This window comes from Acomys minous, assembly GCF_964271855.1.
Source record: "Acomys minous genome assembly, chromosome: 9".
Lineage (NCBI taxonomy): Eukaryota > Metazoa > Chordata > Mammalia > Rodentia > Muridae > Acomys > Acomys minous.
In genome coordinates this window covers 22,895,456-22,920,211 of record NC_140490.1, presented here as the reverse complement: position 1 = coordinate 22,920,211, position 24,756 = coordinate 22,895,456, and the positions used below count along the sequence as shown (strand labels likewise).

The following is a 24,756-nucleotide window of genomic DNA, read 5'->3' as shown; positions in this document are numbered from 1 at the left end:
AAACTGGCTGTACTTACCAGCTGAAAGGAAAAGTAACTAAGCAACAAAGGCCTTGTGTAGTGGCCCTACCGAGTTCTTTTAAGTATTAAATGTGCTGATATAAACAAGTATCTTAAAACAATGGCTTGGAATAGTAAGCAGCCAATGACTACCTTCTACTTTGATCTTGCAAAGTATCATCTGTAAGATACTGTATGTGTCTTGAATGCACAGAGAGGGATATAGAGCACGGATGCCACCTACAACCCCTACACGTTACATCTCAGAAACCAATCCAGTGACAATGTGACATCTTGAAGGCTGACTGGGGAAGTTCCCACACCCAACTAGTAAAGCACATGTAAATGGCTAAAGAACTGACTTGGTATGGCATAGCCAATGGAAGGTTAAGTACCAGAACCCATTTCCTGCACACTAGGGAATTATACAGAGACGCCTCTGAGCATGCATACATCTGTTTTTTAATTGAAAAATAAAATCATTCATATTACATCTCAATTGCTATCCCGTCCTGTGCATCCTTCCATTCTTCCCTCCCTCCCGCTTTCACCCCAGTCCCCTTCCCTATGACTATGACTGAGGGGGACCTCCTCCCCCCCTGAATATGACATCCTATTTCTCCTAACATGCATACCTCTTAACTGTGTTTATTTGATAACATGTGTCTCAGGAATTATGATCAATTTACCCCTGCATCCACAGAGCCTATCAGAAGGCATTAAGAAACTTGCTGCCTAGTGAATGCTTTTAAATAGTTGTAATTACAGGTATTCTTCTTCACCCTATAAAACTAAAATAGATATTTTAAATATAAGTTAATTTTCCTTGGCTGTATAGGCAATATGTTAAATATGGAAAATGTGTTAAGTATAAAAATAAACTAAAAGTATTCAATCTGAGCACCCAGAGATAACCATTTTTGTATATATCCTCTTTTCTATCAGTGTGTGTGTGTGTGTGTGCGCGCGCGCGCGCGCGCGCGTGCGTGCGTGTGTACACATTAACTCAAAAAACTTAAATGGAAACAAACAGAGAAAATGTGGTTTCTTAGTTACACAAGAAGAAATTCTCTGACCTCATGAAATCTAACTAGCAAAACAAAAATAGGGTGGGGAGAGGCTAAAAAAACAACATTCTGCAAATACATTTGGTTTTACAGAAACTATATTGGATATAGGTGTACCTTGAATTTTTGGAAAACTTTTGTATATAAAACATATAACAAGGGAATGTTAGAAAGTGAAAGCTTATTTAATGTTAGGGTTGTAACGTTATAAGCAATTTCTATTTCTTGTTGTTAGAAAATTATAAAATATAACAAAACCTAAGAAATAATCAGAACTACCTACTGAAGATCTTAAAAACAGTATACCCTATTTACACAGTGGGCCTGGCATTCCTGATGTATTCTACCATTTAAACTCTCAATTACAATTAGATTATAATAGCACTTAATGTCTACGGTGGATTTATTATATGCTAGATACTATGTTAAGTCTTTAAATATACAACTACATTTAAGGCTCATAAAGTTCCTGCTCAGTGAGTCATATGATCTATCTTTATGAGAAAAGTAAGGCCTGCAAGGTCACAGCAAAGGTGAAGTCAGGCTTTCACTAAACTGCCTACCCTAAAGTCTACTCATCCAGCTTCAGAAAATGGTTTGTTCAAAACATTTTTCTAAACTGGAAACAAAACGTTAAATGAGGTCATCTTTAAGCGCCCTTTAAACAGGGGCTAGGAAGATTCTTTAGCAGGTAAAGTCCCTGCTGTGCAAGCATCCCCAGAACCCTTATAAAAGGTCAGATGCTACAGCATGCCTGGAACCTCAGCACGTGGGAAGTGTAGGCCCTGGGGCTCACTGGACAACATCAGCAAGTCCTACTCCAATGAGATCCTGTCTCAACAAACAAGGTGCACAGCTCCTGAGGATTAACACCGGAGGCAATACACACATGCTTACAAAAATTCACATATATAGTCACTAAAAGGGGTGGGGCTGAAAAGATTTTTTAACTATTAAAGGATGACAACCCAAAACCCTGCCTCAAAGAAGCTGGAAGGTAATCACCAACACCAAGGTTATCCCTGACTTCACACATGCCATGGCACACACGTACACACATACACACAAACATGCTCTATTAGATGGAATCTAAGAACACAAGACATACATGACTGCTCAAGGCTTTTAGCTCTATCAAAAACGACCTCCTATCAACTACATTTCATATCAACTGCAAACATTAGTCTTTAAAAGGCTGTATGTCATTGGTGGACTGGTTAGTTATTCTATAACTGAAAGCTTAATTTTGGTGGTGGTGGTGGTGGTTTTGTTTTTTGTGACAGGGTTTCTCTGTGTAGCCCTGGCTGTCCTGGAATTCACTCTGTAGATCAGACTGGCCTTGAACTCACAGAGATCCACCTACCTTTGTCTCCTGAGGGCTGGGATTAAAGGCGTATGCCACTACTACCTGGCAAAAAGTTAATTCTTGACACATAAAGGCTTTGTTAAGTTAAAGTTCTTGAACTTTACTGTCATTTAATTACATTTTTAAAACTGTGATTAAAATAAATGATAATTTAAATATAAAATGTTTCACAAATCTCGGCTTTGCATCATCTAGACATAAAACCACAGAGGGGAAAAAATGCTTGCCCAAAGAAAAGCATAAAACATATAACTCTTTTCTCATTTGATTTGGAGGTTGGTTTGTTTGTTTGTTTGTTTGTTTGTTTGTTTTTTGAAACAGGGTTTCTCTGTGTAGCCTCAGCTGTTCTGAACTCACTTTGCAGACCAGGCTGGCCTCGAACTCACAGAGATTTCTCTGCCTCTGCCTCTGCCTCTGCCTCTTAGAGTGCTGGGATTACAGGTGTGTGCCACCATACCTGCCTTAAAATATATAATTCTAATGACAGACAGGAGAGACTACACAGTATGGGGTGGAAGGACTCTTTCCGCTTTATCTTTCTCTCTTCCCTGTTCACTATTCAGCATTTCCTTAAGCTCTTGGTATTTTGGCATAATCAAAACCATGTTTGCCACTAGTAGAATACTACAAACTAGTAGTAACAACAGGAAGCTCCTTTGAAGCAAGGAGACAAGCATCTAGCAGAGTCACAATCTTCTTAAATTAAAAAAAAGTATTAATATTTAAACTTCCATAGGTCACAATGATAATCTGTAAAAAGCACAGGATGTTCTTATGTTCACATTTTAAACTCTAGACTTCGTGATAAAACTTGATATTGCTTCATATAAAACATAAAATACAGCTTAAGGGGGATTTCTTTAAAATCACCATTAAAAAATGACTGACTATATTGATATCATAATTCTGGAAAATACTAACACCTACATTAACTCCATAGGAAATCAGTCTAAAGAGCTCTGTATTAAATATATGTCAAAAGGAACACAGTTACCATTGACCAGTAGCTAACAAATCTCAATATTACAAAAGGCAACTAGGTATCTATTTAAATATACATTGTAAAATTAAATTTGGAAACAAAACAACCTTTACCCTTGATACATCATTATTTACTAGATTTTCAAGTAATATATAAGGTAACTGAAACTGAAGTATATAATATGGCAATAGGTACTATATCAGTTTTCTAATATATTAAAGTAATCTTGTAATATTAACAGTATATCATCACTCTGAATATTACCATCCAAGATAATTAATTCAAACCTTCACAGCACTAAATTATACTCACTCTGAGCGGAGCCGGGCTTCCATACCATCTGGTAGAAAAAGTTTTATTGTGGAAACAATACACCCATGGGTAACTGGTTAAAACAAATAAAATAATTGTTTAAAAATATGAAGCTTGGTGGGTCTCATATCTAAGCTTGTATTTCATTCTTAAAAGTTATAGTTTCTAGGAAAGTAAATACATCTAGTAGTTTAATGACAATATCTATGGCCTTAGAAAAACTTCCAATTCCATAACAGATAATGAAAAGTCAACTGTGTGCAGAAATAATGAGAGTAGAAAGGGATGAAACTATTTAGGCCCAGTTTGTTGACAGCACACCTAGTCCACTCCCCTTTTAGAAGTAGTCCTTAGTCTTAATTCTCCTGTCTCCAACACATCTCATAAGACATTAAAGTCCTTGATTTACAGTTTAAAACATGTTCATCATTCCCCCGCGTTACAGGCAAGAAAACCAAGCCTGCTGACAGTGCGGTGCCTCCCCGACTCTTCTGTGTACTGTGGCTCTGGCATACACAGGAGACTCGTGGGGCCGCTCTTACATGGCTGTTTTCCCTCCACCCCCAAAACCTTCTGATACAGTCACAGCAGTCTCCCTGCATACAACTCACATTATTGCTCCTCACGCTTTCCTACTGAGGGTTTCAAGAGACAAGCGTCCCACATATAGCACATGGATGGATCACTGTGGCTTTTATAGAAAAACATGCCTTCCAGTTTAAAAATGGATACTTTTGCTTTCTCTGTTCTTAAAATACTGCATCATTGATGGTTCAACAAATTTGTTAGTTTATGGACTTAAAGCTAATATGGGCAGACAAAAGTACACTGTACAATGACTTTACTGCTTACAGTGGCTGTGTACATCTGCCACAACTCACTGCATCTTACAAGGAAACTGGCATTGATATATTATATAAATCTATATATAACTATTGTAACAATAACTATTGCACTATGGATATATTATATGTTGAACAATTACAAACACAGTATAAAGATGAAAAGAGAAAGTAATGTGACTATCATCTAAAAATGTATGTTAAATTTAAGGAATTTAGCACAGTTTAGTCAATATTTGTTTTTGGTAACTGGTTATATACAAAAAGTGCTAAGACAGACAAAGAGCAAGCTCAGTCTTCTCAGTTCTGCCTGGAATAGCCATCACTGTCATGAATCGTGGCTTCTTCCTTTGTGGCCACATCCTCTAAGCTGCTACCACAGGCAGGTCACATGCAATCTCCAAATATATTGTTTATGACCCCATTTTTACACATCCGATCTGTGATGTTCCTTATCTCCTTGCTAACATAACCAAATGCTATGTCCCCCCAGTAAGTAGCACTCTGTCATGGCCTCTGCATCAGTTTCTGCCTCGGTCTAGGGTTCCTGGCCTGGTTTCCCTGTATGAACAGGTTGTCAGCTCCAATGAACCCTTCCTTGCCAAGGGTTTTATCACAATAGAAGCCGTAAGACAAACAGTAGGTGCTCTTAACCACTTAACCACTTCTCCAGCCCCCTAGGCTGGATCTCTTCTCAGCTGGAAAAGTCCTTTCACCAAACTCCAGAGTGAGAGGCTCCTTTCCTTCATATTATCTTAGTTTTCCCTCCTGCCCTGCTTCATTCTTTCTATGACATATCTCTATCTCCAGGCCTTCAGATTTTTGCCCAAACCTCTCTCTTTCTTAGGACCACCCTCCAGCCTCAGATCTTTATTTCAGAATCTCTTATCTTACATCTTATCCTCCAACTTTCTTTTCCCTGAAAACCACTTCACTTCGTCCTTAGATTACTCTGCTGCCAATAATCTGTGCCCCCTCCATCAAAACCTCATCTCATCTTTTGACCCTCACATCCGTTGCAAGATGCCCCCTCTTTCTAACAGTCACAGATCCCCAGCGCTTAAAGCCTGCCCCTGTGACTTGGGATGCTATTACACAATGAGCACCTAGTTCTTCATGGCCCCTGGCATTTCAGCCCAAATAGCTAATGTATTAGTGAAGGCAGGTGGTGTTATAAAATGTATGACTTCAACTCCTGTAAGTACCACTAACTGAATGCATAAGTTCTCAAAAAAAAAAAAAAGAAGAAGAAGAAAGGAAGGGAGGGAGGGAAGAAGGAAGGAAGGAAGGAAGGAAGGAAGGAAGGAAGGAAGGAAGGAAGGAAGAAGGAGAAAGAAAAAAGAAAAAAGACATGAGTGGTAAAAGGAGGCTGGGCGCCGCAGCGCACGCCTGTAATTCCAGCACTTGGGGACTCCAGCAGGCGGATCGCTGTGAGTTTGAGACTAGCCTGGTCTATAAAGTCAGTCTAGGACAGACAGAGCTATTACACAGAGAAACTCTATCTTGGGGCGGAGCGGGGGGAGTAGAAGAACAGCTATTTGAAAGGGGAAAGGCATTACCAAGGGGAAGTGACAAAAGAAGATAATGGCAGAATGTAACCAAAATTTCATATCTATGTATGAAATATCTACAGCAATCTACAGCAACAACAACAAAAATAGGTGAATGAGCTATAGAATCAACTGCAGTCCCAGAGACAACGTGTGATACATCACATCAGGAATCCTACCAATTAGCTAGACTACTCTAAAGTTCAGCGAATGGGCTAATACATAAATCAAGTGAAGCAAGGGCTAATACTGACTAGCCAGAAAAAAGTCCATGTCTGACTAAGTGCAGCCAACCCTATCTTCAATAAGACTTCATGTCAAGTAGACACACAGAAGCATAGAAACCTTAATAATCTTTAGGATGAGGAACAGGCAAGAATTTAAATATAATCAGCATGTTTTAATATTTGTATTTATCAATTTGGTACAGTAAAATTTCCCCAAATACTGTGCTAAGAAGTGTTAACAAAAAGGGAAATGGGAACCAAGTGGTAGTGGCACATGTCTTTAATCTCAGCACGTGGAAGGTAGAGACAGGCAGATCTCTGAGTTTGATGCCAGCCTGGTCTACTCAGATTGAGTTCCACTGGGCTAAAAAAGTTTTAAATGCTTTTACGTGTATTCATTCTGAGCTTTCTCTGGGGGTGAGGAGATAAAAGAAAAAGCTGAGAATATTGCTCAGTGGTAGAACAACTGCCCTGCATATATGCAAGGCCCTAGATTCAATTCCCAGGACAGAAACAAAAACTTAAAAGATATCTGTACAGTGTGAAAATACATTTTCCAAGTTTATCTGGCCATCAGCCTCACCCCCTTGCTCTCTTGCAAAAATATTTATAGAGAATCTGATATTAAGAAGGAAATGTTTCAAATAATAGTGTTCTAAATAAGTCTATGAAATATTGTTAAACATATTTTGCTCTCAAAATCATCACAAAAATGATTTCTACATTTCATACTCAAGGTCTAAATAGTAAAGCATACGATTTAAATAGTTTGTGCAGAAAAGAAAGGAAGCATCAGGACATTGCCACATTAAGTATACACAGATATTCTAAACCACATACAAATTTCATCAATGATAAATATGAAAAACAGATGTATCCAAATGGAGGCAACAAAGCACATGTGGAAGAACTATTTACAATTACTCCATGGATATAGACTATGATGGATAGAACACTATGAGCTGTCTCTGGAGTTTCTTTCCTCTTATCTACACACACCATTTATTTTGGCTTTGAGATCGATATACTTTGTGGTATGCACTCAGCCTCTTTTTGCCTCCTCACACATATGCCACTTAAGGGAACCATGTTCAGTTGATTGGTTTAAAACTTTCTGGTTTAAAGCCCTGAAATGGGGAGGAGAAACATTGGGCATATTACATCTGGCTCTGCCTCTAACCCTGTGTGGAGTAGGAAAGCCAGTGCCATTCTATGCTTAGCAGTTGAAAAAGATCTCAAGAAGACTGGCAGCAGCAGTAAGAACAACAATGGAAGCCTTACAAACCCAAGAAACGTTTTAAAAATCAAGATCTGAATCAGGTATTAATATTTTAACAAATAATTTCCATTAACTGAATTTTACCATTTAAGATAAAATAATTGTTAAGAACTTTCTATCTGTAAGTTTTTTTATTTTATACGGCTTCTAATTCTTAGAATTTAAGAATTAGAAATGCAGAGAAAGATAAGTGCTTTTGTTCGAAAATTAAGTTAATATTCTATCATTCTGTCTTCTCTTGAGAACTGTAGATTAGTCATCACAAAGTTTTTAACAATTAATGCCTAATAAATTCTATTTGAGAACCCTATATCAATAAGTAGGAATTTCTTGAAGGAAAAACAACGTACTCAAAGTATTTGTGTGTTCCTTACATGTAGGGGTTCCATTTACTTGGGCCTAAGTTTACTATGACAACAGCCAAACAGCCAAGTGCTGCCTTTCTCATTGTCATCACATCCTAAGGAGTCATCAGCACTTTACAGTAAGATTCAACCTTTACTTCAACTGTAAATTTAGATTGGCTCTGCCCAAAGTCAAATACCAAAACACAACTTAAAATGAGGAAAAATAATCCAACAAAAATAAGACTACCATTACAAGGGCAATATAAGTTTATAGAGAGACCTGCACACAAATCAGAGTCGGTACTACTGTCAAGTGCACTGTACTGTAAAATATCAGAATCTGATGAGTTAGGGCATCAATAGGTCAAACTATGCTCAGAAAACAGGAGAGACTTGCCAAGCCATTGTTCTGTTGTCTGAATTAAACCAATAAAATATAACTGCCCTCTTTTGGTTTCTACCAGAAGTGGTTTAATTTTATGAGTCAGCCATATGAGCTCATAATCAGAGAATAGATGATGAACTAGTTAGAGCCAAGAAGCTTCAAAATTGTAAAATAAATAATTTTAAAGAACAATCAATTATTTAGCTAGAGAAATATCAGTTTCAGGGACTGTAGCACAGGACACCTTATACTTGCAGTCAGTACTACTGCCTGCCCCGTGGCTTTTCCTCTTTTTCTTGCTGGCAGAACTTTCCCTGGGGATAACAACCCAAAAAGAGAAGTCATATCTGATCTATATCAACCCTTGTTCTCTTTTCTCATTTATTGGGTTTCTTTGGTACTGTAGATAACGATATATATGATCTATTCATGGGGCCAGTGATACAAAGAAAAATATAAGTATGGAGCACTTTCTGTACAATTGACTTTTCCACACAAAAAAAGAGACACATGAGGGCATTTTACCCCCATGCCATCTTTTTCTACGGTATGAGAAAAATGTACCTAGGTTAACAGTTATCACCCTCTGACCATGAGATAAGCAAAAGTATGTTAACAGTTTAATAGCATGCTAAAGGTAGTAAAAAGGGCAGTAAAGACCTTAAAGCCACAATTATTTATTTTTAGGATAAAACATGACACTACATTATTTTTATAGTTTTTTGGTTGCGATACAAAATAATGAGTTTCACTGTATCTTTTGTTTTGTTTTTTGTGACAGGGTTTCTCTTTGTAGCCTTGGCTGCCATGGATTCCCTTTGTAGACCAGGCTGACCTTGAACTCACAGCAATCCGCCTGCCTCTGCCTCCCGAGTGCTGGGATTAAAGGCGTGCACCACCACACGTAGCTTCACTGCATCTTTTTTATACTTATACATGTGTATGAACACAAGTATATCAACTGCTGCATATAGAGCATATTTGCCCATTATCCATCCTGCACCCTCCAGCTAATTCTCTTCTGCTTTTATGACTGAGTTCCATTATATCATTACATCAACTAAACAAACTGTGTCCAGACTGCTCATTAAGTTTCAGTAAGTCTTGCTATTAATAATAAACACCATCCCATGCTTTGAGTTCATCTTAGCTGGATGTGATATCACTGCAGCCAAGTGCTTCTTGACACAATAGTTCCCTATGTTTTTATAACCTGATGAAGAATATTTATTACTAATTAACATCTTATAATTTATAATTTTAGAAAAGCAAAAGGGAAGTGGTTAACTTAAATCTTTGCGTCATATATCCATATTTAAATAACTTTTACAAGAATGTAATGTTTTATAACACTAATAAAGAATTTTAAAACTTATAAAGATAAATGACAGTAAAAACTGATCCATACTCATACCTTTCCGTGTATTCTCTGTGACATCTACCCCAAATTGGATAATGTCACCAGAAAGAATTTCACATGGTGGACTTTCTTCCGAGCCTCGACTCAATCTCTGGCTATTTATAAAGGTACCATTACTACTTTTAGTGTCTTGGAGATAAAACTGAAAAGGAAATAAAAAGCAAAAGATTAATAGTAATAATTTCAAACTTACTTTTAAAAAAGTACTGCCAATTTTGCAAACTACTTCAAGTTTCCCCTATTAACTAAAACTATCCATTTCAGTTAATATTCAATAAACATGAAAATAAAATCTTAGAACTGGATAGCTTAAAATATAACTCAACATATGGTAGACCCATCTTATAAAGCACTTTGTGTTATGTCCTCAAAGTGTTAAAGATGAAGTTAGAGTACAACCCAACAATTCCAAAGCTCCTTAAAGTTTATCCAAAATAATAGAATGCAGAAGTCTTCACAAAATTTGTACACAAACATTCATAATAACATCGTTTATAAAAATCAAAAACAGAAACTGAAATGTCTATTAACTGAATACATAAACAAATGCAACATATCCACACACCAGGTTATTATTGACAATACAAAAGAATGAAGTATTGACGCATATATACCTTCATTTGATGAGCCTACAGAAAGTAAAAGACGATAGTTAGGAATGAGTGCCTGTAATTTCAGCATTCACGAGCCTTATGCGGGAGGATTATGAGATCAAGGATGACTATCCTGTCTCAAAAGAAAAGGAAAAGATAAATGCAGACTGGAGGTGAGCTCAGTGACAGGTGGTGTCAAGCACACACACAAGTCCTGGGATTCAATCCCCAGCAAGACAGAAAAGGAGGTGGAAAGGGCAAAGCAGCAGCTGCTATCACAAGTCTCCAAAAACCATATATTTTGAATCAGTCCATTTACATGAAACATACCAAGTGTTTGAATACATAAAAACAAAAGTACATCAATGGTTGCAAGGAACTAAGGCTGCAGGGTGACTAAATGATATATAGTTTCTTGTAGGAATAATGAAAAAATATATAATAAAGGTGATGGTTGTACAACACCATGAATGCATTAAAAAGTACTGAGATATACACTTTAAAGGATGAATTTTAATTCTGAAATAGTAGCCCATACCTGTAATCCCAGGACTCAGAAATTTGAATTTGATACCAGCCTGAGCTACATAATAGCTCAATGCCAGCACCGCCCCCCAAGAGTAAAAAGAGGAAAAAAAAATCTATGATATAGATATTAATAGATTCACATGCAAATAAGAAATGTGATGGTTAAACAACTTAAATTATCCTTCCAAAGGTTACAGAGGTAACATGCAAACAAGGATTCAAATAATATAATCAAAAGAATGTGTCCCCATTACTTCACAATGACTTTCATGTTTTATTATTTTTTATTCATCCCACAAGCACTCTTCCAAATTAATCACAAAGGCTAATAACTTGCCAGAAATGTAAAAGTGACATTTCATTTATTCCCAGGTGACAATTTAAAGGCTACTATACTCTCTATAAATGACTTATTCTGTTTAATATTTCAACACAGAACAACTGCTGACTTAGTCGAGAGGCCTGTACACTTAAATACAGATCACTAATAAAAATTCTGTTGATATCTTACATATCCATTCAAAATTTATATCACTTAACACTTCACACCAGAAACAAGGACAGGTGACACTGTCAGGAAAGAACATTTATTCACAAAACCTTTTTCAACATTAGAACTTACTGTATAAAAATATGAAGTAGGAAGCACATAAACAGATTGTGGTTTAATTTTTCAGAATTTATGCAAGGAAAAGACATAAATACAAAATTTACAGTCTCTTTCAAACTTCAAATAGTAACCTGTTAGCTAGTTAAGACAATTTATAGAATTGCAATTCTATTTAATATTTAGATTTATTTATTTAAATATGAATGAGTGTTTTGCATGCATATATATACTATGTGCCTGCCTGGTTTCCACAGAGGTCTGAGAGGGTGCCCAGTCCCTGGAGCCAGGGAAATCTGTGAGCTATCATATGGGTGCTGAGAATCATTGCTGAGTCCTTTGCAAAAGGAGCACGTGCTCTGAAGCACTCAACCATTACTCTAGTCCTGTTTTTTTTTGGGGGGGGGGGTTGTTGTTACTGTTGTTTTGTTTGTTTGTTTGTTTGTTTTTGTCTATATGAAAAGTAAAAGAAAAAAGTACATGGAATAAAGTTCAATACTATTCATTAACACTTTGTTGAAAAGCAAAGAAAAGCATATATTCATATTATAGTTCAACATCTCATCTGCCTTCTATATATAATTAAAAATATAACAACTTTTCAATTAAAAAACAATAAATCAGTATTAATACATGCTCTTTTCCTTCTGTTGTTATTTACTATATTACTTTTCAAAATACACCATACTATCTTTGGCCTCCATTTAGCTCGAACATATCATTTATATTAATTGCTCATTTTTTTCCTTTTTTTTTTTTTTTTTTTTAAATCTAATGGCTTCCAAACACCATAGAATAAAACATAAAGACCTTTCTACTGTAGCCTAGAGAGGTAGCCCTGTATGATTCTGTTCCCTCTCTGAATTCAGCTATTCCAGGGTCTTTCCTTACACACTAACATTCCCTCATAGCTTTGAGTCTGTACTTTTACACAGACTGAATTTCCTAGAAGAAATACCTCCCTTTGGCAGTTGTCATGGTTGGTTTTAACTGTAACTTGGTAGGCTCTGGAATCCCCTGGGACGGGAATTTCAATGTGGGTTGGACAGGGATCTCTAGGTTACAATGGTATGTGGGTATGTCTATGAAGGATTGTCTTAATTATGCTACTTGATATAAAATCCATCTTAATTGGGGCCACTGCTTAAGAGAGGAAATTTAGCTGAGCACTAGCATGCGCTGACTTCTTCTACAGTCCAATGTAACATATATAACCAGGTGCTTGGAATTCCTGAGGCCTTCACTTTGACCATTATGACAGATTACTGTAACCTGGAACTGTGAGCTAAAATAAACCTTTTCCCCCTTGTTGTGTCAAGTGCATTTTTTTTTTCAAGACAGGGTTTCTCTGTGTAGTCTTGGCTGTCCTGGGCTTGCTTTGTAGACCAGGCTGGCCTAGAACTCACAGTGATCCACCTGCCTGTGCCTCCCAAGTGCTAGGATTAAAGGTGTGCTCCACCACACCCGGCTTCAAGTGCATTTTTATCACAGCAAAAGGGAAGGGAGAAATGGAATTAATAGCAATGGTATTTCCTCTTGGGTTAAGTTAACTAAAGATGCCAAGTGGTTTACAAGGCACTGAGGGAGACTGTGCTTACAGTTCCCAAATGCTTTCACAGAAAGCAGGTATATCAGTTTGTCCTGTCAAACCAGATATATTCCTCTTTATGCTTTTTCCACTTGAAAGTTCTAATTAGAGCAGATCATGTATTCTTTTTTCTAAGCACCCTAAAGACCATCTTAGCAGTCTATTGTCTACACTTGTCACAAGGCATTCACCTTGATGCTGAGCAGGTACATAGAATCCTATAAACTTATAAAACATCCTCTATGGCTTGAAGACAAGAGTTAAACACAGTACTTTCTTTCATTGTTTTCAGTTTTTAATTCTGCAATTAATTCTTGCTTTCCCAAGTGAGTTTTAAGCTCCCTAAATCATGGATTGATGATGATTCCTAATTGAAAGATTTTCTGTACCAACAGTGACTCTGCTGAACCTCTTGTTGACCAAGGCAGTCACAGCACTATCCATGCAACATTATCTGACTTCACAAAGTGCCTATCATAGATTAATTGATCTTGTAAGTACATACATTGTTCACTACTTTCAATGTGGAATATTTAGAAGCTGAAAATACTTTCATCCCTACTAATGGGACACTGCTTCCCTTTTCAATATAGAAAGGCTTAGCAAATATCTAAACACCAAAAAGAGCTAGAGCTTCCAAACAAAACACAAGCGAAAGAGAGAGAGAGAGAGAGAGAGAGAGAGAGAGAGAGAGAGAGTGTGTGTGTGTGTGTGTGTGTGTGTGTGTGTGTCTCATACTGCATTTATCACAGATGAGCACAAATTGTAACTCCATATAGAAGAGATTTGTTTGTTTATTCCTCAAGACAAGCTCTCATTTACCCCGGGCTCGCCTCAAACTTGATACCAGCAGAGGATGAGCCTGAACTTCTGACTTTTACATGCACCACTCACTACTCCTAAGCACTTATATGGTGCTGGGGCTCAAGCTTGACAAGCACTTTACCAAGAGCGACAGCCCCAGAACCACATGGCGATTTCTAAATGTTGACTACAGAATGAATTCTGTGTAGACCATAGATATTGCAAAAACACATTTTTAATCCACCTCAATTATCATCTAAAATCAAATACTAAGACAAAAATCCAAACCCCACAGATAAGAGTAGGTAAGCCAGGCATGGTGGCACAGGCACCCAGCACTCAGGAGGCAGAGGCCAGCCTGGTCTACAAAGTGAGTCCAGGACAGCCAAGGCTACACAGAGAAACCTGTCTCTACCAGAGCTAAAAATCACAAAATAGCTACTAGGTGTTCCAGAGACAATCTGGAGAACAGTTAGAGAAGAGAAGCTGAAACTGGAAATATTTAACTCAATCCAATAACCAAATAAACTTGGTTTCCAGTTAACCACAGAACCTGTCTCAGTGAGAAACTAGGCCCTACCACTCAGGTAAACAAGCTATCCTATGGAAATTCTTGAAACCAGCCAACCAACCAACCAAAGCTGCCTTCTAAGACACGGCTCCTCAGTGATGGAAAGTTGCTAGAAATGGAACCAAAAGTGACAAGAGAAACAACAAAAGAATAGATCCACTAAAAAAATGAAGAAGGAAAAATAAACTTATCATGTATTTTTAAAACATTACACAAAAACAACAGAAGAGGGTGCTACGTGACTTGAAAACAAACTAAGAACCCTTAGGAAAATTACTAATGACAGGAGATAGCATAACTGCGCAGTGGTGGAGGGGCTTCCAGTTAAATAGGAAGACTCAAAAAATAAATAGGAAAAGTTCTACAAGAAATGTTAGAGTGAGTACAATAAACAATGTCCAAAGAAAAATGAAAAAACAAAACAGAAGCAACTTTTATAAACTCATGAGAAATGAACAAAGTAACACCAGCAAAATCCTAGAGTAAGTAGGCAGCTCCAAGCAATCTATCCACACAAAAACATTTTTAAAAAGAAAACCTACAGAATCAACTTTGCTAGAATGCCAGAAAACATGCAAAGCCTTAGGATAGAGCATTAAACACTGACTCAAGAGCAAGGTAATGTAACAGCAAAGTAAGCCAGTGTCAAACACTGCAGGTTTATACTTCTGTGTGTATTTGTATGAAACTGGAATGTAGGAGGGTAACTAGTGAGCGAAAAAGAGGTCTAAAGAGAGAAGAAGGGGAAATAATGGGAAGGAAAACACCGCATATTCTCTCTCAGGCAGAACCTAGATTTTATTATACACACACACACACACATCATGATATTTATATATGACATTTATACATGACAGTATATATATGACAGTAGAAGAGGGACTATTTTGGGAGAAGAAAAGGATCAAGGAGAGCAAGGAGACAAGAGAATTAATGGGGGAAATATAAGTAAAGTATAATGATATACATATATAAAAATTCACCAAAAGCCCACTATATCATACATTTAGCATGTATTTTTTAATGTCTTTTTTTTTTTTAAGGAAAATGACAATTTAAAAACAGAAAGAAACTTTGTGGTATCACTTACACTTGGCCTGCCTACTCTGCAGAACAGCGGAAATCTCGACAGTACCAACATGCATTCCTGAACAGGACCTTGGTACCTGGCTCCAGGGGAAGCAGGACAGACTGTAACCACAAATTACTGGGTAGTTTAACCTCTCTGAAAGTGACATGAAGGACAAATGCAGAACTCACCCAAACTAAGAAAGTAGCTAAACCTATCGTAAGTGGTGTCATTTAAGAAAGTTAACCAACATTATGCGCCACCTTAGAAGACATAAGCCAACCAGCATTATACATTAGTAGGAAAGGGAACCTCACAGTCATCTCAATTTTTGCAAAAAGACATTTGACAGAACATAGCATCCTCTCATGTAAACACTCAGAACGGTGGGGTTAGCAAGCAGCATCCGATAATGAAACACAACACCTAACCTTCACTCACAGAGTTCAGAGTAGCAACTTAACGTCAGGATAAAACTGCAGATTGAATGAAGAAAGCCAGTATAATAAAAATAAACACTATTACAATGAAGAGGCAGGCACAGGAAAATCATAAAGAGTGAGAGTCAGTTGGAAAGAGCTGAGAAAACAGAAATGACTGAACAAAAAGAAACAAGGTGTGTGGCAGTGTGGTTGAGGGTGGGGAGTGTGAAAGCGGCACTCAAAAATAAGCCAGGAAAAAAACAAAAGGAACAAAAAAAAAAAAACCTGACAGTCCTACCTAAAAGACAGACCCACAGTTCGCACAAGCCCCAATTCTGTGGTCTCAGTTACCAGAGTAGCCATACTGGCTGTGACTCCAGGGATGTTTGGCCTGTGCCACCCAAGAGAATCCACTCTCTAAAACTGAGTTCTCTTGGATGGTCTGAGAGCAAGTAACAACCACACTGCCAGCAAGGCTGAAGTCAACCTGCTGAAACAGTGAGCAGCAGTCATGGAGAGTGGTGGCTGGGCCTCAACAAAGAAGAAGTTCAGGGACAAGAGGCTCAGTGATCATACAGGGTGAAGTTATCTGTCACAGAGACCTAGGAATTGACCTCAGTCACATCCCATGCCTCCGAACTCTGCCTGGAGCCAGGGGACTCAACCTCTACAACAACCTATCTGCCAAGAGGCTGACCGATACAGAGCACAAGTTCTTAAACTGTGAGCTGAGATCACCATGGCAACAGTAAAAGGTTTGGAAAATGCACCAATTTAATAACAAATATGTCTGGTAGCACGTGTACTTTGTACTGAGCGCACCCTCACACCATACAAAGCTAATACACACGCCTAAAACTCTTGGCTCGGATTCAAGGACAGGACAGGAGCTGCTCTGTAGAAACACAATTTTTAATTACAGAAAACAAAGACTTTCACGTATTTTTCTACTGCCATTTCTTGACATGGAAACATCAAATTAGTATATCTCTGGATTATGTTATGTTAGAAAGTTCAATTTTAAAAAGTGATGTTTATATTGCTGATTTCAAATTCATAAAAATGCTATTTTGGCTTGGGATTAGGACAAAGCTCTCTCAATGATTTCTGAAATGACCCTAACGATTTCTGCCATTTTGTCCTATATAGTTATACAAGTGGTATTCCTGATATTGATTATAAAATCAAAATATTAATCCATTCTACAAAACTCTGAAGATGTTCTAAGTATTGCAGTATCAAATATGCGGACATGATATATAAAAATAAACAAGCATAGTCATGCTATTAGTGTATAATTTTGTTATCATCATTAATAAATATGAAAATCACATGCATATCACAGACTTATTCTGAAATAATTTTCTGACTTATTCCAAGTAAATGTTTGATTTACATATTGATTCTAGATGCTCAAATACCCATGGTCACATACAAATCTCTCAAGTGACAGAGTCAAGTGTGGAAAAGCTATCAGATACCCTGCTACAGAAACTAAGAACTCTGAAACTCCAGTAGATGACTCAATATCCACAAATGTGGTACTGAAGTTTAACAGATTTAATTGTTGTGCTGTTGAGATGGTCTCACCAGGTAGATCTCATAGAGATCCGCCTGCCTCTGCCTCCAAAGTGCTGGAATTAAAGGCATGCACCACCACACCCAACACTACTTAGCAGATAAGGGTTTTTTAAGATTCATTTTTATATTTCATAATAGTTTTTGTTTTGAAATTGTAATATATTTACATTATTTCATCCTTCCCTTTCCTCCCTCCAACCCCTCCCACGTATCCTCCCTTTGCTTGCTCTCTAACTTATAGTCTCTTTTTCTTTAAGTGGTCATAGTGAAAAGTGTATAGTCATTAATGTATAAACACAACACGTTCACTCTGTATAATGTTGCCTGTATGTTTATGATTTCAGAGCTGCCCACTGAGGTAGTGTATCCAATTGGGAGCTCTTCCCTGGGAAAGACTATTTCTTCTCTTTTCAGCGCTCCTCAGTTGCCTACAGTTCCTTGCCTATAGTTGAGGCCCCTTCCTTGTCAGCACGTCTAGTGATGCCATTGTTGTTCCAGTCTCATTTAGGCAGCCACTATGACACCTATGAACCACAACAATGATCAGCATGGCATGATGACCCTTAGGGCTGCTGCGAGAGTGGCATACATAGCTCTCTAAATGCACTTAAGAACTGCTCAACCATATGAGCATATTCAGGGGGAGGAGGTCCCCCTCAGACACAGACTTAGGGGAGGGGAGGGGAGTAGGGGGGAAGTGGGAGGAAGGGAGGAATGGGAGGATACATGGGATGGGCTAACAACTGAGATGTAATATGTATAAATTAATAAAAATGTATTTAAAAAAAAAAAAAAGAACTGCTCAACATGGGGCTGGAGAGATGGCTCAGAGGTTAAGAGCACTGACAATTCTAAAGGTCCTGAGTCCAATTCACAGGAACCACATGGTGGCTCACACCCATCTATAATGAGATCTGGTGCCCTCTTCTGGTATGTAAGCACACATGCAGGCAGAATACTGTATAAATAATTAATAAATAAATCTTAAAAAAAAAAAAAACTTCTCAATAAGAGGGAAACCATGTCTCCTGGAAACCTAGCCAACTACCCAAGACTAGTGAAGTAGATCTTGGAAGAGAATCTACAACTGTCACTTCACTAAACCAGTGCAATCCCTAACAAAACTCTAAACATTTATCTTTATACCCTCATCAACTTTTTTTTTCTTTGCAACAGATGGAGAACATCCCAGAAAACCTCAAGTGCAGAGAACAAGAGATCACATGTTGCCCAGTCCCAACCAATACATCTACAACACAATTCCAACACCTGAGACTCAGGGACCATAGAAGACGACGTAAAAACTCCCCAGAGAAATGGGGAGTTTACTGTGACACTACGTCTCCTAGAAATATGTTTAAGAGATTGCTAAAGCACAGTGACAACTCCATATCAAAGACCTCAGTGTTGCTCTTGCTACCCAGACTTCCAATGCACATGGGATACAACCCCATCCTAAAGCATAAACCAACCTGGGGAATCTTGACAAAGGGATAGAACTTGCCAGATCACAGACTGTAGTGTTAACTCTGACCAGCAGAGGTCACTGGTGTACAAAGAACTGAATGAAGCTAATATAGTGAAGACAGCACTGGCAAGCCTGACTCTGAAACCTGAGCATCCACACATAAAGCCAGCAGTGAGAGAGAGAAGGATCCTGAGGGCACCAGCCAGGCAGTCTAGCTTAATTGGTGAGCCCTTGGTCCAGTGAAAGACCCTGTCTCAAACAATAAAGGCTGAGTGGGCTGGTGGGATAACTAGTGAATAAAGGTACTTGCCACCAATCCTGAAGATTTACTTATTCCTAGGCTCACATAGTAAGAGAAAACCAACTCCCACAAGTTATCCTCTGACTTCCATGTGTATCTCGCAGATACTGTATATGCACGTGTACAAACACACACATACACACCAAGTAAGTGCAATTTAAAACATTATTTTAAATTTTGTGTGTGCACCACATGGGTAGCTCCTGGAACTGGAGTTATGATGGCTCTAAACCTGGTCCTCTGCAAGAGCAACAAATGCTCTTCATTGACGAGCCATCTCTCCAGCCCCCAAGTTAAAAGAGAATAAAATTAAAGAAATAAAAATAAATAAAAGGAGAGAGAAATATAGGAAGAGAACCAACACTGAACTGACTTCTGGACATGTGCTGTGGCGCTGCCACACATTCACACATCATCACATACAAAATAAATTAAATAAATCAATGTGATGAGTGATAACGGAAGACAATTGACTTCTACCTCTGGCCTCCACAAGCACATGCAACACACACACACACACACACACACACACACACACACACACACACGTGACCTCAAAGTTGGGGAGACAGAGACAGAATCCATGAGATTTGCTCAGGTTCAATGAAAGATAAATCTCAAAAAATAATGTCGGGCATGCTGGTACATGCTTCTGATCTCAGCACTCAGGCAGAAGTAGCTAGATATGTGAGTTCGAGGCCAGCCTGGTCTATACAGTGAATTCCAGGCTGGCCCAGACTACATGGTGAGATCCTGTCTCAACGAACAAGGCGAAGGGGTTGCAGCACCCACATGATGAGTCATAACTACCTATAGCTCCAGTTCCAAGGTCCTCTTCTGGCCTACAAGGATACCAGGTACACACATGATGCACATACATACATACATACATGTGTGTGTAGGGAAATACTTTAAAAATCTTTTAAAAATAAGTAAGGTGGAGAGTGACTATGGAAGACCCTCAATATCAACTTGTAAAATGCACACATACAGGCACTTGCTCACACACATGTGCACAGAGATAACATACAGATACATACAAAAATATACAAAATCATTACAGAATATTGAAAACCTATCCTAAAGTGATTTTTTAAAATATAGACATGAGAAAATATCTAGAAATATGACCTACCAAAAACTTAAATCAAGAGGAAATAAATAGTGTAAATATAACAAGTAACAAATTGAAGAAATAATAATCTCTGAACAACAACAAAAGTCCAGAATATCACAGATTCACTGCTAGAGTCTACTGGGCCTTTAAAGAAGTCCAGACACCAATGCTCCTTAACCTGTTCCATAAAATAAAAAGGAAAGGGGCACTACAAACTCAATCTGTAAAGTTATTATTACCTCAATACCAAAATTAGACAAGGACACAACAAAAAAGAAAACCACAGACCAAACTCCCACATAAACATAGATTCAACAGCTTTCAATAAAGAGCCAGTAAAATGGCCCAGCAAGTAAAAGTGCTTTCCAGGAGCTGGAGAGATAGCTCAGTAATTAAAGGTACGAGCTACTCCTCCAGAGGACCTTGGCTCAGTTCAATTCCCAAGACCCACACTGCAGCTCACAACCATCTGTAACTCCACTTCCACGAGGTATGGCGCTTTCTTCTAGCTTCTTCCTCAGCCACAAAGCATGTACATGGCACACAGACTTACATGCAGACAAAACACCCATACACATTAAAAAATAAAATAATTTTTAAGAATTCAAAGTGCAAACTGGAGAAATGACTCCGCAGTTAAGAGTACTGGCTGCTCTTCCAGAGGACCAGGGTTCAATTCCCCACACCCACATGGCAACTCACAATTGTCTGTAACTAGTTTCAGGGGATCTGGTGCCCTTACACAGACATACTGCAGTCAAAACACCACTGCACATGAAATTAAAAAAATTTTTTAAACTGAAGCACTTTCCACAAGCCTGAAACTTGAGTTCAATTCCCAGAACCTACAGAAAGGTGGAGAAGAACTGACTCTACAAAGATGAGCCCTGATCCCCATACACATATCATGGCAGGCATGTACTCACACATACACATGCACAATAATAATAAGTAAAATTTTAAATTCTCAATAAGAGACTAGCAAAATAAGTTCAATAACACATTTCAAAGATCACATGCCATGACCAAATGGACTTCATTTCTAGGATAACAGGATGGCTCAACACACACAAATCAATATGTAATCTAGCTCATGGTCTTAAAAAAAAAATCAATCAACTCAATAAATCCTCAAAAGGCCTTCAACAATGCTCAAAGTTCCTTCATTATAAAAGTCCTAAAGAAACTAAAACTAGAAGTACTACATCTCAACATAATTCAGTCTAACAACCGTATAGCCATCATTACAATAGAAGAAAATTGGGAGCACTTCCTTGAAATAAACAATGAGATAAGAGTGACCATTCTCTCTATACTTATGAAGACAGCAGAGCTAAGAACAGAAGGTAAACCATCACCGCTTACAGACGATATAATCCTAGACTTAAAAGTCCCTCCCAACTCCATCAGAAAATTCTTAGACCTCATAAACAATTTCAGAAAAGCAACATGATACAAAATTAGCACACAAAAAACCACTTTCTGTACACCCATAACAAACCTGCTAAGAAAGAAATCAGAGGAGAGAAATGCACACACGATCTTCCCACTGAATAAAATGCCTAAGAATAAGCCTAACCAAGGAAGTAAAAGAGCTGCAGTGAAAGCTGCAAAACCCTGCCGAGGGCTGGAGGGCGGCTCAGTGGCGTTCTTTCCAAAAGACCCAAGGCAGGTTCCCAGAACGCACAGGGCAGCTCCCAGCCTCCTGTAACTCCAGTTCCAGGGACTCCAATATCCTCCTCTGGTCTCTCAGGACACCACCCATGTACATCACACATAGACAGACACATGTATGTGCACAATTTTTAAAATAAATCTTTAAGAACACTAAAGAAATTGAAGAAGACAACTGAAAGTGGCAGGATTTCTCAAACTCAGATTCACAGAAAAACACCACAGAAATGGCTGTATTAATGAATATGATCCAGAGTCAATGCATTCCAGGTCAAAATTTCAATGGTACTCTGAACAGAACTTGAAAACAAAACAAAACAAAAAATCCTGAAACTTTCATTTAAGTAGAAATGTTCCTAAACAGACAAAACAATCCTATGAAGAAAGCAATGCTGAAGGTATCACAATATTTGACCTCAGTTATATTATAAAGATTCAATAACAGCCGGGCGTGGTGGCGCACGCCTTTAATCCCAGCACTCGGGAGGCAGAGGCAGGCGGATCGCTGTGAGTTCGAGGCCAGCCTGGTCTACAAAAGTGAGTCCAGGATGGCCAAGGCTACACAGAGAAATCCTGTCTCGAAAAACCAAAAAAAAAAAAAAAAAAAAAAAAGATTCAATAACAAAAATAGCACCATACTAACAAAAAAGTCACATGGATTAATGGAATAAAAGACCAGAAATAAACCCGTGCATCTATAGCCAACTAAATTTTAACAAAGATTAAAAACAAAACAAAAACAAAAACTCTTTGCATGCATCTATAGCCAACTAAATTTTAACAAAGATTTTTATTTTTAAAAAAACTTTAGAAAAAAACATTCTCTTCACCAAATGGTGCTGAGATAACTGTTCTCCATAGAAAGGAATAAAATTCTGACATGTGGAAAGGTGGACCTGGGAGATCATCACAGTAAACAAAATAAGGCAGATCACAAAGACAAACCTTGCATGTATTCTCTCATACACAGAGCACACACATTGTGCTGGTTAATTCACTGTCACCTTGCCAAGATTTAGAATCATCTCTGGGACACTCGTCCAGGTAGGTCTGGGCATGTGTTTCCAGGGAAATTTAAATGAGAGAATAGCCACTCTGGAAGTGGGCACATCATCCCACAGGCTAGTGGGGATAGAATGAAAAGAAGAAAAAAAAAAAAGAGAAGAGAAAATGGCCATGAGAACTCATCTCTCTTTGTAGTGTGTGGAAAACATCAAAGTGAAAAAGAGAGGCTATGAAGGGAGAAAGGCACCTGTACTGGTATGCCTTGATTGTCAACTTGGAGGCATTACCATGGAAAACAACTTCCGGGCATGCCTATGAGGGAGTTTTTATATTGTGTTGAGATAGAAAGAGTGACTCTAAAAGTGGGTACACCATTCCATGGCTGGGGCCTCAGATCAGTAAGCTGAGCACAAGCATCCATTTCTCTTGGCTGAGTAGATATAGTGTGAATAGCTGCCTCATACTCCTCAATGATAGACTGTACTCTCACTCTGTGAATACAAATGAACCCTTCCTTTCTTAAGTCTCCTTTGTCAGGTATGTCATTACAGCAAGAAGAAAAGTAAGTAATATGCCTAAAGTTAAGAGGTAGCGTGAACAAAAGAAGGACAAAAAGCAACATGTTTTCTCTTATGTGACATATTTCATATACACATACACATACAGTCATAGATACATATGTGCGTGTGTGTGTGTGTGTGTGTGTGTGTGTGTGTGTGTGTGTGTAAAATGAAAGCAGAAGGGGACTATTTTCAGGGAAGAAAAGTACCAGTGGGTGGGTCAGGACCAGATATGAGCAAAATAAATAAATAAATGATACATAGTCACAATATCATATTAATTTTTTTAAGAATAGCAGCTTCCTCCTTAGATCGGGAAGAAAATAAAAACATCTAGCCTTATCATTATTTTGGTACTCAATATTATACTAAAATGCTTAGCCACTGAAAAAAAAAGACAACAAGACTGAAAGGGGAAAGGTAAAATACATCCTTTCACAGATGACATGCTCTTCTGGCTAGAAATCCCACAGAATGCACCAAACACCATTCAAGCTAAAAAAAAAAAAAAATTTCAAGAAATTGCACTGCATAAGATTGACACAGAAAGAGCTATTGTATCTCTCAATTACAGCCCTTTCCATCCTCCCATTTGTTTGATGGTTGGAGATGGAACCCTGGCCTTTGTACACCCTAGGCAAATGTTCTACCATTCAGCTACAGCCCTAGCCCAGCAGCTATATTTCTACAACCCCAAAATAGAAATTAAGAAAGTCCTTCCATTTAAAATATATATATAAAAGACTAGAATGCTTATGAATAAATTTAGCCAAGAAGGTGAAAGACTTGTATATTAAGGATTATGTGATATCATTAAAAGAAGCTACATTAATAGCTACCACCTACAGACCCTGTGTGGTGTGCAGATATTTGACTTACATCACTTCCGATCCTCATAATAAGATTATCAAGAAGATATTAACATCTCTATTTTATAGAGTGAAAAACTGAGACTCGAGTATATTAAACAAATTGTTCCAGTCTCATAGCTATTGCTGACTTGACAGTATGGCTCCAAAACAAAAAACACAACAATGCTAGCCTACCTTCCTTCTTAAACTAAGCACACTGACCTGCAAATCAAAGCTTCTT

At 38.0% G+C, this 24,756-nt stretch overlaps 1 protein-coding gene across 23 annotated transcripts in view; it reads right to left on the bottom strand.

The window, feature by feature from the left end:
* Window positions 1–24,756, bottom strand: part of SLMAP (sarcolemma associated protein) — a 115,147-nt gene that overhangs the window by 54,956 nt on the left and 35,435 nt on the right. For all 23 annotated transcript variants that reach the window (XM_084793940.1, XM_084793929.1, XM_084793935.1 and 20 more), the window contains exons 3-4: window positions 9,771–9,918; window positions 3,727–3,799 (exon numbers count right to left, since the gene is read on the bottom strand). In XM_084793940.1, the coding sequence (XP_084650066.1) occupies window positions 3,727–3,799; window positions 9,771–9,918 (221 nt within the window). The remainder of the gene's footprint in view (window positions 1–3,726; window positions 3,800–9,770; window positions 9,919–24,756) is intronic.